The sequence below is a fragment of the Pteronotus mesoamericanus genome, unplaced genomic scaffold, assembly GCF_021234165.1.
Source record: "Pteronotus mesoamericanus isolate MK-2021 breed Mesoamerican mustached bat unplaced genomic scaffold, CSHL_Meso_final scaffold_409, whole genome shotgun sequence".
In the NCBI taxonomy this organism is placed as follows: domain Eukaryota; kingdom Metazoa; phylum Chordata; class Mammalia; order Chiroptera; family Mormoopidae; genus Pteronotus; species Pteronotus mesoamericanus.
The window spans coordinates 1,031,905-1,047,440 of record NW_026555316.1 but is presented as its reverse complement, the minus strand read 5'-3'; the positions used below and the strand labels follow the sequence as shown (position 1 = coordinate 1,047,440).

The window sequence follows — 15,536 nt, the reverse complement described above, 5'->3', positions numbered from 1 at the left end:
GGAGATTGAAGCAGGAATCTCCCAGCAAAGCAACACTCATACCATATGGTTTCAAGAGTGAATCCAACCACATATTTGATGAACAATTAATACCTATCCTTCTCAAGCTCTTCCAAATATTGAAGAGGAACAAACACTTCCAAACTCATTTCGTGAAGCCAGACTAACCCTGATATCAAAACCAGACAAGGGTGCTACAAGAAAAAAGAAAAAGTGCAGGCCAATCTCCCTGATGAATATAAATTCAAAAACCCTCAACAGAATATTAGCAAACTGAACTCTCCAGGACGCTGAAAAGACCACACGCCACAGGCAGGTGCACGTAAGTCGGTGCACCTCCTCTCATTGCAGGGAATGTGTACCTTCCTGTGGTGGATGCCGTCGTTAGGTAGGACCAGGGTCTCAAGGTCTGGGAGGCTCTTCCTAAATGTGTTCCATTCTTTTTTAATTGATTACTGGAGAGGGATTTGTTGTTTCACTTATTTACGTAGTCATTGGTTAGTCCTTGTATGTGTGCTGAGCCGGAATCAAACCCGCAACCTGGGCCCATCAGGACAACACGCTAACCTGCTGAGCTGCCCGGCCAGGGCGAAATGCGTTCTTCTACACGGTGAGCTGAAGCGCAGGGCTTTGCAGGCGCAGCTGTCAGCAGGACGGCCACGCAACCCCACGCCACCCCACAGCCTCCCCGTGGGGAGAAGAGCTTTGGATGTGAGACCCCATCTCCTTTACTTGCTGCAAGTAAATAAAATGGCCTTGTGACAACCAGGCCTCGTCCTTGAACAGAACACCCCAAGCGGTGAACCCCTTCAGTGTAGACATTGTGAGACTCTAGCCACAAAAGTGTCAAGGCCAAGGGGACGTGCCGGGATACAGGATGTAAGAGCTACCGGTGGGTTCGTAGAGGCTAGGACAGGGGTCACAGAGCCACAGTTTCCTGCTGTGGACAACAAACAGTCTCCTACTGGCAACAAATGAAGGAAATTCTACAGTGCAATTGCCCAAATGACCCCTTTGTGATGAGTTCAACCTTGTAGCCAAACTCTTGTCAAGGCAACAACTTGCTTCTTGCTCCTTGCTCTGGGATCCTAAACTTGAGACAAAGGGAGGTGTGGAGTGTTAAAAAACACTAAGTTATTTCCAGAACGGTGGCCTCTTGTTTCATACTCTGCTTGGTGCCCAGATGAGGAGGAGCTCAAAGTCTCTGCTGCATAAGCCACCCAGCTACGTGGTCACCCCAGGCACAAGGCTCTGCCTCTGGAGGGCTTGTTCCCACGGAAACTCAGACACAGCATCGCCAATGACCGTGGCCACGCAGCGAGCAGCTGGAAGGGAAGGGCCCAGCGAGGAATGACCTTGGGGACTCCAGCTCTAAGCGACAAGCAAGTCACTGACCTCAAGCACCATGAGCAGCCGCCCAGAACATGGAACCTCAAGGGCAAGACCATAAGCCAGTCTCACACAGCGGCATGAGAAACAAAGGAAATATGAGGCCAAACGCTGCAAAACAGGAAGCACGCCAGGAAACACCTTTTCTCCACCAACAGCATGAGACTGTGAGATAGAAAAAAACTCAAGAACCTACAAAGGAAACGCAAAGCAAAGAAACCACTGAAATAACAAGCAGCAGCCAGCGATCAGCTAGAAAAAGCCAGTGGGAGGAAATTAAAGAGACAGCTTTGCTCCTGCAACTAGAAGATTTTGAATTGAGTCTTTTAAATGGTGATAGGAAATGAATTGGATACTAGAAATCAGCACAAATGTATCTTCTCCTTAAACCTGATGGAGCGCCCTGAATGTCCTTTGGTCCACACTTAACGTTCGTCTCTAATTTACCCAATATTCCAAATAGGTGGGAAATGTTTAAATGTTTGTTAAATGGATCTTTCCTGCCCTTCAATATAGCGTGGGGGAGAAGGGAGATTATAGTGGTTTTTGTTTTCAACCAAAACTGGACGGTCTAAAAGAGAGATGTTGTTTTTATTGACTAAGGGACAGGATCACCTATACACAAACAAAGCACCTTAAAATTTAGGAAAAAAGAAAAGAGTCAAGAGAAGAGAGTGATCAAGAGGAGAGAGGACGTCTGTGCGCAGATTCTTGTAATGTGCAGGTTTCTAAAACTGAAAAGGAAGGCAGGAAGGAAGGAGGGAGGGAGAGAATGCTGAATACGCACAATTGGGCATAAATTCCTGTTTAAAAACCCAGTAAAAACGCTGCAGGTTGGGCTTCCAGAGCCACAGGCCGAAGCAGGAACACACACAACTTCCCGGGAAGGGGGGGACAGGGAAGGCCGAGGCCAGAGGACAGGGGGCGCCTGGAGGCAGGGGTGCGGCTCTGCTGTGGACCAAAGGTCACCAAGTCATCAAGGAAAAGGAGACACTCAGCTGACATGTGACTGGCAGATTTTAAATGGAGAGCCTGGGACATGTCGGATATGGGGCTATAATTTAATAAGTTATATTACATATCCCAGTTATCTGTACCTATGTATGGTACATGCCTCTCACGGTATGTACTTCTACTTACCAGTTGCTGTATTCAATTTGCTAGTATTTTGTTGAGGATTTTTATGTCTGTATCCTTAAAGGATATTGGACTGTAGTTTTCTTTTCTTGTAACATCCTTGAATGATACTGACCTCATGGAATGAACTGTGAATTCCTCCTCTCCTATGTTTTGAACTTGTTTGTGAAGTATTGACGTTAATTCTTTAAATGTTCAGTAAAATTTTTTACTTACTAATTTAACCTGTTATAGCGATATTCAGACTTATTTCTGCTTGAGTCCCCCTCAGCCCTTCGTGTCTCGGTAGGAACCAAACGCGCAGCACTGAGAAGCAAAAGGAGACAACAAAGCCTGGCTTCCTGCGCAGTGAGCAGAGGGCCTGCGGCTGTGACTGACGCTGTCACGACCCCCCTTAGCTCTTGTGCAGAGCCACGCCCTCCTCTCCGAGCTCCATGGAGTCCCCAGGGCGCCCCACGCAGGACGTGGCGACAAGCCGCCTGTGGCGCCCCACTGTTCTCTGGGTGGTCGCGGGCCTTGTCAGAGCTGAGGATCTCTCTGTCCCACCCCGCCCCCTCTTCTCTTTCCTTTTCCGATGTCAGCTCTGCCTTGAGGTCTGAGGCTCCCTCCGTTCAGAGGACCAGCAGTGGCAACCGGTAGCCCTGAGCCTGGCGGGCTGCTCACAGGGCTGGCGGGGAAGCTGCGAGTGGCTGAGCACCCTGGTCCCCTCTGCCGGCAGCTCCCGGGGCTCGGCCCAGGCCCAGGCGGCCCCACAGCACAGGTCTGCAGGGGCAGGGGGCCTGGCGGGAAGGAGACCGCGCTGCTGGGCGGAAACTGAAACTTGGCTGCAAAGGAACCCTGCAGCTTCAGAGTTTTAATGACACACAAAACTGGGCACCACCGACTTTGCAAAGGCCCCAAGTTCGCTTTTCAAGTTGACTATAGGGCCACAGTTTTAAAACAAATGTGTCTCACTTGGAAACGTTTTAGCCTCCGTGCATCCTTCCTCTCTGGAAACAGTGGAATGGCTGGTAGTTCTTAGCAGAAAATGGATTCACGGCCAAAGGAAAACAACCATTTTTCTTTCGAACATCCTTTAAAAATGTGGACACTGTCCTATCAGGACGGCGCTCTAACCAACTGTGCCCCGGGGGCCGGCGGGTCCCTCTGCTGTCCGGGCCCACCCGGGAGGCAGCCGATGGGCGCGCAAACAAGGGGGGGCAACACGTCGGCGTTTCTCCCCCCTTCTCTCTTTCTCTAACATCAGTTAATAAATATTTTGAAAAATTCAACACTGTCTTCATCCATTAGGGCTCCTAAAAAGGATAACCACGGATCGGTGGCTTATGGACAAGAGACATTTGTCCATAATTTCACGCCCTGGAGGGTGGAGCCCAGGGGCAGGTCGCCCTCAACGGTGGGTCCAGGGAGGGCTCTCCTGGGGCTGCAGAGGGACAGCTTCCTGCTGGGTCCCCAGGGGCAGGAGGGAGAGCCGGCGCCCCGGGGCCCTTTATACGGCAAGGAGCTCCCTCAAGGGGCCGTCCAAGGGCACCACCCTCTTGGCATCAGGTTTCAACGTCTGGGTTTTGGGGGATATATACAGACAAATATATATACATATATAGACAACAGGAGAGAGAGAGAGAGAGAGAGAGAGAGAGAAAGCGCTCCTCTCTGCTCTTGGAGAAGTGAGGCAGCGGCTGGTGCTTTGGCAGAAGCTGCAGAGCACCAAGCAGAAGCCCGGGTGGCTGTACCATCAGGAGTGACAGGGGCGGGGCCAGCCCACGGGAGCTGTTCAAGGCCACGCCATTAGAGAACCAGATGATGTCCTTAGGCTGTGTAAGTAATAAGCAAACAAACAAACAAACCAGTAAATAATAAGAATTTTCTTATTTCTATTTCTGAATGTGACAGGATACTTTTCGGAAATCATTGCCTGCACAGCAGCCACACACGGGCTGGGCTTATGTGTCCTGCTTCGAGGCCCCAGGGGCTAAGGGCCACGGAGGCTCAGGGCCGGCTGGCGGGTGAGGCTGGGCTGCAGCCGGGGGCCCGAGGGCCACAGCGCCTGTTGCCAAGGGCCGGGTCCTGTGAAGCGGGGTGGGAAAATGTCCACTGTTGGTTCCCGCTTTTAGCATCCTCAGCAGCCGCGGGGCTCGGAGCCTGGGAGGAGTTCCTTTGACCACGTGAGGGGCTCAGGGCAGGGCCGGCGTGGGGCAGACACATGGTTCTTAATAGTTTATGATGAAAACAATCTCGTGAGGGATGAGGGATAATTATCACTAGCTTCCTTTGATGTGAAGGGGAAAAGAATCTACTGGGAGTTAAGTGATTGCCTAAGGACCAGAGGTAACAAAATCAGAATTGGAACGTCCTTTCCCACACTGGCCCCTCTGGGCGTGGTCACCAAACCAAGTCTCCCATCAGCTATAAACTGCTTTTTCACGCTCCTGTTTCTCCATGTTATACTACATACACGTATGTCCTCGAATACCGTTAACTTAATTTTTTGAGAATACGGTTACATCACTCTGCTGACAAAATAAACTATTTTGATCAGTTCCAAAAGAAAATGGCATAGGTTTTATTTTATACTTTTCAAACTAAGACACTTTCTGGTGGAGCGGCTGAGGGTATAACCCCAGGAACACGGTCGTGTTGGATTAACTCAACCCAAGAGCATTGGGAACGGCACCTTCCTAAGTGGCTCTGCTTGGGTCTCACTTTGACGAAGACTCTGTGTTAGGTCTACAAAGATATACAGGCCTCACAGATCAAGTTCTGTTAACAACACCTTTGCAAAATGAGATTTAAAAGTAACTCCAAGTAATCAAAAGCTGCAAGACTGAGTTCACCAGGACTTTTGGTTTGGAGAGTTCATGTGTCTTTGGTACATTTCATAATACAAAGATGACCATAATACTTGTCTTTTTAAGTTGTTGAGTGTTTCAAAATTTCATGGCCACATTTTGGCATTTGCCTGCAGAAACTCCTCTGACAGCTGCCATAATAGGCTGACAACTGCACAAAGAATGGCATGTGACCCCCAGTTGTTTGTCAGTTGGCTTCAGAGGAAGGGGCAAGTTTGGATTGCCCTGCCTGGTGTGGTTCAATGGGTTGAGCACCAGCCTGTGAACCAAAAGGTCACGGGTCACCGGTTCGATTCCTGGTCAGGGCACATGCCTGGGATGTGGGACAGGTCCCCAGCTGGGGGGCACTTGAAAGACAATCATACATTGATGTTTCTCTCCCTCTCTCTCTCCTTTCCCTTCTCTCTAAAAATAAATAAATAAAATCTTTTTTAAAAAAACCCAACCTACAGGCTCTTTTAAAAAGGCACCCCACACACTCAAGTTTGGTCATCACTGCGAAAATATTATAATGATGATGGCGGGTGTTTATATAAAATACAAACAGAGGGACTAAATGTCATCACATCCTCAATCGGATTTTCAAAATGTGCTGTCGATAATTTGAATCCTATATCATCGCAGAGGTTTAAGAGTTTTCCCTCGAGGTCGACAGCATTTCTCTGCCTCTCTCGTTTCATTGCGGCCGCTCCCACAGGTGTGCGGCACTGCCCGACCTCCCCCCGCCCCAGCCAGCCCCGTCCTTCCTCTGGCCGACCCCACACGGCTGCCTGTGACTCTGGGTTATCAACCGCATTTCTTTAGTGACTTCCTTTCTCAGGCACTTTGATTCAGACCTTTTCACCTTTGTCCCCATTTTACAATACAGCGCCTGGCGTGTAAAATGGGGTCAGCAACCTGTGAGAAATGTAAGGAGACACTGGCTTGGCCACACCCCCTCTCTGCGCTAGCTTCCTAGCACCAGGCTCGAGACCATGTGCTGCATTTTCTAGCACTGGCTTCTTATAAAACAGCTGCAATCCACCATTCCCCCCAGGGAAGTGTCCTTTTAGGCGTGGCTTACAGGACTTTTACCCACTGAGTTCAGGGTTAGACCCTCATACTTCACTTATGCAAATGACGTGATCTGATCCTATAAATCACTTTGTTTAATAGTCAGGATAAAACAGCATCCCCACTTACAAGTAGAGCCTCCTGGATTTGCAACTAAAACTATTAAAACTGACCCAGAGGATGTGGGAGCCTAAGCCCACATTGTGTTCTCCACCTCGCTTTGCAACAGAATCGTCGGCCGCTCACTGCCCCAGCCTTCAATGTGCAATCAGTTGACAAATAGTGAAACTACAGGCCTACTCCAGCTGCCACCAGAATGAACCGACACATATCGCTCCAGTCCCCCCAAATCTCACAGGGCTGGTCTGTGGGCTGGCAGAAACGGGGCCGCCAGCACCCAGTGGGGGAAGCACATCCAAGCCATGCCCTTGGACCTGGTCTTCCGGGCCCTCTGTGGACCAGCCGTGCCTGTCTGTCCCTAGGTAGAAGGAACACTCTAGAAGCAGAGCCCTGAGAAGAGCCCTGCAGTGCAGGGCTGGGCAGGTGCCCCTGCAGGGGGGGGGCCGGCGGCCCCCAGGCCCTCGTCTGTGTCACAGGTCTGTTTCTGAGCCTGGCCACGGGGTGGGTGTGGGGTGTGCGTCACTGCCTCCAAACACTGCTTATCTTGACAAGTTATAAAAGGGAAATGGGAGGGGGGCTGGCAGCGCACAGGCTGTGGCAGGAAGCGTCCCCTTCAGCAGACAAACAGCACACAGGCCCTCGCTGGCCCTCTTTGCAGCCGATTCGCCGCCCATCTGGGACCTTTTCCTGTCTGCGCCGACGCAGGGCGGGCTCAGCACTCCCCTGTCTACTTAGTTCCTTGCAGCGTGGTCCCGGAACTTTCTGTCTCCCAGCAGCTCCTCTTTAACAGCCTCTGCGGGCTTCCTGCGTGCACCTTCCCGGGCCGGCCGAGCACGGCGCCCGCACCGCCTCGCCAGGTAAGGGGACCCCGGGCAAGGCCCAGCGCCGGGAGAGTCTGAGAGAATGCGGCCGGGTCACAGCCACTGATCTCTCCCAGGTCACCCTACTCCTGGGCTCACCTGTCAGTAAAAGGGAACGACAACAGTGGCGTTCTGGGCCCAGGGGTGTTGACAGTGGGGGAAACAGGCGTGGGAACCCCTTGCCCCGCGCGCACAGCCCACCGCGCCCCACAGGGTCTGGGCCTCCCGGCTCGCCGCCTGCTGCTTGGCCCGCTGCATCTTCCTGGGGACGCAGGGCGTTGCACAGCTGGACGAATATTCTCACTCCACCTGACAGATGAGCAAGCAACCTCCTCAGATGCCAGGGCGAGGTGGGGGCATGCTCCTCAGTTTACCCTCCGAACTCCTTAAGCCTGTCCCCCCGTTAAGCTACATTTTACACGGGAGACCCCTGAGCACAGGTTGTCTCATACCTTGACCTTCTGGAAACCACCACGTTCTCTCCCAGACCTCCAACAGGACAGGACATAGGGTGCAGCTGTGTGGCAGACGTATATTCACGGCAGACAGAGCAATCCCTTTGTGGGCCAAGCCTTTTGGGAGACAGTATCGAGAAATCCCAGGAACTGAACTACAAAACAAGAGGCTCTGATCCCAGGAAATGCAGGGACTGTGGCGGGTGAGTGAAGGAGACACGCGGTGAACAAGGCAGACAAGATACAGTTTGATGCTCCTAAAGCAGCATGAGAGGGCCTGCTTTCTCCTGGTTCGATAAAATGAGAACACAATCGGGCTCCTATGATTTTAAAATCAGAAGGTAGGAAGGTACGTTATGTCCGTTTTCTTGAACCGCCCGCCGGCCCTGGACCCGCCCGCTGTCTGCGCTGGTATAGCCTCGGCTGGCACCCTGCCCGCTGCCCTCCCGTGACCCCGGCCCCATTTTGGAAAAGATTAGAGTTTTCCTCCTGGGGAAGGAGTCTGTCTCCTGTCTCTGTCCTCCTGCTCTGACCTGCCTCAGTGTGGACACGTCCCACGTCCCTTCAGGCCTGGGATGCACCCCAGCCTTTGCCTCGGCCCCATTCAGTCTTGTTAACCCTTCGTGGCTCACGTTAGCGTTCCGTCGGTATCCTTTCTGGTTCCCCGGACACTGGGTTAGTGGTTACTATCTGCCCGAAAGCCCGTTCCTCTGTGGGGCGCACGTCCTCCCCTCCCCTGCCACCTGCCGCGTCCAGAAGGTGGCCCAGGAGAACTACTACACTGCGTCTCTGCAATGTCACTTGAGTGGGACTGGCTTTCTGTGACGGGCACCTGGCTCCACTGGGGTCACATAAACAAGCAAGTCAACAAAGCACCAGGTTGCCGGACGCTGAAACGCCTCAGCTCAGAGCTCCTCCCGCCCCTGCAGTTTTCCCTTGGACTCACCTTCTCCAGGGAAAGCGTGCACTCTAGGCTCTGCCCTACAACTGTCTGTTGGGTCCAGGGCAGGCTTCCAGCCTGTCGGCACCCCTCTACGTCCTGAGCACGGGCGGCCGCGTCGCACGTGGGGGTCTAAGAGGCTGTGGCCTTACTGGGAATAATCTTTTCCCTCCCGTGGAACCCAGGAGGGTCCGCGGGGACAAGGAGCCGCTTTTCAGTCTCTGCTCCTTGGCAATTGTGTGACCTTGGGTGGGCCATTTGTTGCTGAGTTCCCCAATTTTAATTAAAACTGGAAAACTTATCTTAATTTAGGAGCACAGTTAAAATAGCGGACATGAAAGGACTTAGAAAGTTATAAAAGGCCGCACAGATTAGCAGGACGATGAGGCTCCCCATCATCATCGTCACCACATCGCTGGATGGATTCCAGCGTCCTTTCTCAGGTTTCCAAACCTCACCAAGGTCATCTAAGGTCGAAAAGGGTGAGAGATTTTGAGCCGGTTTAACAAGAGCCAGGGTATAATTTCCTGGGGACAAGGACAGCGTAAGGGAGGGGGGTGAGGATATGCTCTTCCGTGGGCTTCAGGAAAGAAGGGGGCGAGTGGGAAGAGGGGGGTGGAAAAGAAAGGAGGAAAAGAAGGAAGGAAGGAAAGAAGGAAGGAAGGACGGAAGGAAGGAAGGAAGTTGCCTTAGTATAGTCTGACAATGAGACAATGGATGTTTTTCTTAAGGTGGGCCAAAAAACACTAAGTGACTGGAAAAAACATGCAAATGTTATTTCCATATAACAGAAGCAACCTGAATAGCAAACAAGCCATGAAAACCATTTTTAATTCAACAGTAATCCGTGCAATGCAAGTGTACCAACTAAGACACCCTTATTTATGCCCATGAGAGTGATTAAAATGTTACAAGTTGAACATCAACAGATGCAAGCGAAGCTACGGGGAGCTCTCCCACGCAGCTGATGGTGGCGAGAATTAGCAGAGCGCTCTTGCAGTTAAGTGAGCAACATCTAGGCAGAGGGAGCTGGCCACCTGAGAGAGATTCTTGCACGTGTGCACAGAGATGAACAGTGCGTGGGGATTATTTTGCAGCAAACATATATTTTGAAAGAGCTTAAAGTTGTGTTAATAAATAATTGAATTAAATGTTACACAAATAATGTCATTTATGTAAAAGTTTAAAACACAAAAACAGTCCTAGGTTTTACTTAAATAGCCATGTGTGCAGAAGTGGATGTACACACATGAGAATGAGGGATAAAATCCTCAGGCCCTGGGCGGTGTCGGAAGGCAAGAGGGCGGGAGAAGGGCCTGGGGTCGAAACCGCCAGCAGGTTCCGTGTGTGATGCTCCGGCTTTGCCATCGATCAAAGGAGCTGCCGTAAAAATGCCAAATACTTACACTCGTTCATTTTTAATGGCAGGCTTTCGTTTTATACCTCGGTGTATTTCTTCACTTAAAAACTGTGTTTCATAACTGCATACTATTAAAGGATAAATAAATACAGTCTCATCAGAGGTATAGCTGTATATCCCATACTTGCCCTTCTGACACCAAGATAACACACCGTTATACCTCATGTGAGTGAAACATCTGTGCCAATTTCTGTTTAAATCCCCTGGGATACAACATGGTGATCAGTCAGGGACACGGACCTCAGAGCCGGCCAGGAGAAACATTTGACGAAACCCTGAGTGAGAAGTGGGTCTCTCTGGAATTTTTTTTTTTTTTTTTTTTTGAAGATTTTAAGAGAGGGGAAGGAAGGGAGAAGGAGATGGAGAGAGGCATCGATGTGTGAGCGACATGTTGATCTGTTGCTCGTCGCCTGTGGTGACTGAACTGCAGCCCGGGCCTGTGCCCTGACTGGGCATGGAACTGGTGACCTTTTGCTTTGCAGTGCGACGTCCAACCACCTGAGCCACACCTATCAGAGCGAGTCTCTCTTGAATTTGTGCTGAATGTCGATTTCTCTTTGGTCACAACACCCTCTCCTCTCCACCGACCGCTTGGGGGGCTGCTGACAAGAAACTTGCTAGAGCAGAGCAAACATGGCCTTGCCATCAACGACATTGGGTGTCATTGGATGACATCCTTTTCCAGTTACATGGGCATAAGCAAGCGGCGTGGTTTAACACCCTTCCTGCTTTCCTGGAAGGTGAGAAGACAGAGCAACCGTGCGTGGTGTTAACGTACGCTGTGTTGGCATCTGCTGGTTTGCTGGAAGTTCTTTAGAGACATTTTCAAATATAACGTGAGTTAGGACGCTAGCGACGGGAATGGCTCCTCCACGGAGGACTCATCTTCCAGGCCTGAACTGGAGGTGTCCCCAGGCCTTACCAGCTCCCACGTGGACACGCTTTTTATTCTTTTTCTGTTTTTATTTCAGAAGAGGATGGAAGGACACCCGAGCAGCAGATACGGGACTATGGCTGAAGGTAAGAGAGCCTCCCAGTTCCCAAGAGGCTCCGGTCCCTCACCTCAAACAGAGAGACAGCAGCCCAGCTACTTTACACTGCAGAAGAAAAGGGCAGCGTGCGTTTGTTCTTTCCCTTCCCTTCATGAGCACACCCCTGCCGACCCCAGAGCACAGTGCTGTGCGTGCGCACGACATGTGGGATGTGTGGAAAGGAGACTCCAAGTCAGAAGTGAGAGGATTTTGAGCTGAATTGTGAATAAAGTTTCTCTTTCCTTGTCTACTCTCAGCTGAAAATGGAACAGTTTCCCAGAGAGACTTAGTCACCATGTTTGCCACAAAACATCCCAGAACACTTTGAGATGGGATGAGTCAACCCAGGGTAGAAGAAAAACAATAGATTTTTGGAGCCCACAATGCACTTGGAGCTCATGTGGGTTCGCAAGAACCCCAGAACTCCTTCGCTCTCACCCTCCTTGGTCCCTTGAGGTTTTTGCTCCCGGCCCCCTGTTCCCTTTCCAACACCACCTTCGTTAACTTCCTGTAGTTCAATCAGCCAAGTAGAGGATTTCTCCAATGAGTGTCCTTCTTTTTTTTTCTTTTTTTATTTTATCGTATTTATTTTCTTAGAAGGCAAAGGAGGGAGAGAGGGAAAGAAACATCAATGTGTGGTTGCCTCTCGTGCACCCTCTACTGGGGACCTGGCCCACAACCCAGGCCTGTGCCCTGACTGGGAATCGAACCAGCGACCCTTTGGTATGCAGACTGGCACTCAATCCACTGAGCCACACCAACCAGGGCATGTACTTCTAATGGTCTTACGTTCTACTCCTCTTCAGCCACCCATCCCAGGTCATCTCTTGGACGTTGCCCTTGACATCTCTGTTGTCTCAGTTTCAAGCACCCTACTTCCCACCCAATGAGCAGAGACCCAGGGACCCTCGGCTGGTCCCTGGTAGAAGGTCACATCTGACACTTCCATTCCTCCCAAGGTCTAGGCAAGTGTGTTGAGCACTTCTACACAGATGTGACTAGGAGTTGGTGGATGAAAAACAGGTGGTAACATTTTCCCCTTTGTGACTGATCCTCTGCCTCCGTCTAATCTCATTGATTTAGCATGAACCTGGGCCAGGTACTATCCTGAGAAAACACGGGACCACTTCTCTTTCAGAAACACTGTGTTTCCCTTGGTCTCGGTGAAGGGCTTGGCGCATCCTGCTCAGTGTGGCCGTTCTCCCTCCCGGGTGTGGCTGCAAGGTGGGCTTCCCAGGCAGACTTCCTGTGACCAAGTGCCTCCTAAAGTCATCGACATGCTTTTTTATGCACTTAGATAGGACTGTTTTCCTGGAAGGAAGGTCCATGTTTTTATGCGATACCATGAGGGTCCGTGCCGAAACATCCTAAGCATCACTAGCTGAGCACACGGTCTTTTTCATTTTTTCCAGGCAGAGTAGGAGATAACTGTTCAGAATCATCATCCTCACTGCGGCTGGTCCTGGTGGGCCGGTCCGGCTGCGGGAAGAGCGCCTCCGGGAACAGCATCCTCCGTGAGCCCAAGTTCCAGTCCAGGCTGTCGGCCCAGACAGTGACCAGGACGTGCCAGGAAGGCACGGCCACGTGGCACGGGAGGAGCATCCTGGTGGTTGACACGCCCTCCATCTTTGAGGCAAAGGCCCAGGACCAAGACGTGTACAAGGACATCGGGGACTGCTACCTGCTCTTGGCCCCGGGGCCCCACGTGCTGCTGCTGGTGACGCAGCTGGGCCGCTTCACCAAACAGGACACGGTGGCAATGAGGAGGGTGAAGGAGGTCTTTGGGGCAGGAGCCGTGAGACACATGGTGGTCCTCTTCACCCACAAGGAGGACTTGAGGGGCGAGTCCTTGGACGAGTACTTAGCCCACACGGACAACCTCAGCCTGCGGGGCCTGGTCCATGAGTGCGGGGGCAGGTACTGTGGCTTCAACAACCGGGCCACGGGGGAGGAGCAGAGGGCGCAGCTGGCAGAGCTGATGGCTGTGGTCGAGAGCCTGAAGCAGGACCACGAGGGCGCCTTCTACAGCAACGACCTCTTCTCCCGAGCGCAGGAGCTGCGGAAGCGCCAGGACGGCGCCTGCGGTGAAGAGCTCGGCTACCTGGCCCAGGTGCAGGCGCAGGTGGAAAAGCAAAAGCGAGACCTGAAGGAGTTGGAGGGTCCCAGGGTGTCCAAGACTCTGCTCAGAGTCAAAGAGTGGATCTTTTCTCACATTGGGTTATTGGCCTTTATCGTGATCTGCATTTTGATTTATCTTGCCGTTTTAATTAACTGGGGTATTACTCGTGGGCACTAAGCATTTCCAGCAGACTTCTACAATTAGCTTCTTGCTTCCAGACTCACTGTCTCTATGTTTATAAGATACTGCATTTGCTTTTTACTTCATTTCAGGCTCAGTTCCTCTTCCTTGTATCAGACATGTCATTCACGTTCTCCAAGCACTTGTAGATAAATAAAACCCAAAGGAAAAAACATGTCTTTTTGGTCTGTTTTGTTAAGAATCGTGGAGGTGAATGATCGATTGGATGCCTTTCTGAAGTCTCTGGGAGGGGGGGTTCCAGGAAGGAAGGGGAGTGGACTGTGATATTACACGTTGAGAGAAGAAATAGGTTACATCAGAAGCCGGTAGCAGCGTTCCTTCTTTTATTCAGAAACACACTCTGGCTTCATCATAGGCTGGAAGGGACGGCACCCATCAGCAGCCCCACCGGACAGAGGGTGAGAGTGCATTCTGGGGGGGATCCTGGAGGCCTGAAGGGGGTCAGGGGAGGGAAACAGGAGACCTGGACACGCAAGGAGGAGAGGACAGGGGCCACAGGGTGGGGTGGGTGCTCCCTTGGGGAAAGCAGGGTCCGCGGCTGGGAAGAGAAGCAGCTGGGATGTGGTAGAGCAGGGCCCAACGTGGCCGCCTCAGGCCCAGCGGACCGCAGGGTCTCAGCCGCCTGCAGAGGAAACAGTGCGCGGACGGGGCAGGAGGGACCTGCGAGGCTGCGCTCCCGGCAGACTTTCTGGGCACTGAGATCTGAATTCCACATCACTTTCTCAGGTGGCGACGAAACATTCTTCTTCTTCTGATTTCTTCCTGGCTCCCTCGGGTGCATCGTCCAGTCCCCCAGTGGACAACGGGTGACCCCATCCTCCTCCAGGGAAGGGGACCAGGCATGAACTGGGCCCATAAAGTCCTGGGGAGCCGGGCTGCAGGAGGGCGGGCAGGCGGCCAGGCCTCCCCGATGGGTGCGGCGCACCGGCCAGGCGTCTCTTCCCCGTGAGCGGCGTCACCTGCTCATCCAGGTGACAGAACACCTCTGTCGGGTTCCAGGGGGAGCCAGGCTGGACAGTCACTGAGGACATGTTACGGTGGAGCAGGAGGAAGGGTCCTGTCAGCCCTCTGCTCACACAGGGCTGCCCGCCAGAGGGAGTCCCTGGGAAGTGTTCCTTCGGGAGCTGTTTCTCCCCTGAGCGGAGGGAGGCCCGGCGCGGCCTGCAGGCTGTCCCCCATCCTCCGCCCTCCCGCTGCCGCTCCGCAAAATAACGTCCCCAGACGGACTTCTCCCTGCATTCAGGAGTCGGTGGATGTCTGCTGTGGAGCAGGCCCTTCAGCAGGAGAGGGTGGTCTGAGAAGATGAAACCGCTGGATCTCGATGCCACTTCCTTGGGGAGGTTCCGAGATATAGGGATTTCTACCTAAAGGACCATGGGGAGCTCTTCACTGGTACAAGCATTTTCCCATGCAGGGAAAAGAGACCTCAGGCTCAAATAGCTTGGACAGTAAGGGGATCGAGTGGCTGAAGTCCAGAGGCCGGGGCTCTGGGGTTGGTTGACGCCAGGTTCAGGCTTGTTCCAACTCTGCGCTGCTCTGAAGTGTCAGCGCCAACCTCAGGTTCATGGCCAGATGGTGGCTGAGGTTGTCCGTGTGGGCTACGTACTCGTCCAAGGACTCGCCCCTCAAGTCCTCCTTGTGGGTGAAGAGGACCACCATGTGTCTCACGGCTCCTGCCCCAAAGACCTCCTTCACCCTCCTCATTGCCACCGTGTCCTGTTTGGTGAAGCGGCCCAGCTGCGTCACCAGCAGCAGCACATGGGGCCCCGGGGCCAAGAGCAGGTAGCAGTCCCCGATGTCCTTGTACACGTCTTGGTCCTGGGCCTTTGCCTCAAAGATAGAGGGCGTGTCAACCACCAGGATGCTCCTCCCGTGCCACGTGGCCGTGCCTTCCTGGCACGTCCTGGTCACTGTCTGGGCCGACAGCCTGGACTCAAACTTGGGCTCACGGAGGATGCTGTT

General features: G+C 52.5%; 2 protein-coding genes across 2 annotated transcripts in view; one reads left to right on the top strand and one right to left on the bottom strand.

Moving 5' to 3' along the window:
* The window catches only part of LOC129086733 (GTPase IMAP family member 7-like), a 39,008-nt gene that overhangs the window by 18,196 nt on the left and 5,276 nt on the right, over positions 1-15,536 (bottom strand). The window lies entirely within an intron of this gene.
* Positions 11,200-13,711, top strand: LOC129086732 (GTPase IMAP family member 5). The gene is made up of 2 exons (XM_054593411.1): positions 11,200-11,243; positions 12,667-13,711. Exons 1-2 carry the CDS (start codon positions 11,201-11,203, stop codon positions 13,548-13,550), a joined length of 927 nt encoding a protein of 308 aa, XP_054449386.1. The 5' UTR covers position 11,200; the 3' UTR covers positions 13,551-13,711.

Bases quoted from the DNA above. Each gene is read 5' to 3' on its own strand.
- LOC129086732 (XM_054593411.1), top strand. From the start codon at position 11,201: ATGGAAGGACACCCGAGCAGCAGATACGGGACTATGGCTGAAG. The intron at 11,244-12,666 runs GTAAGAGAGCCT...CATTTTTTCCAG, and splicing joins ATACGGGACTATGGCTGAAG to GCAGAGTAGGAGATAACTGT.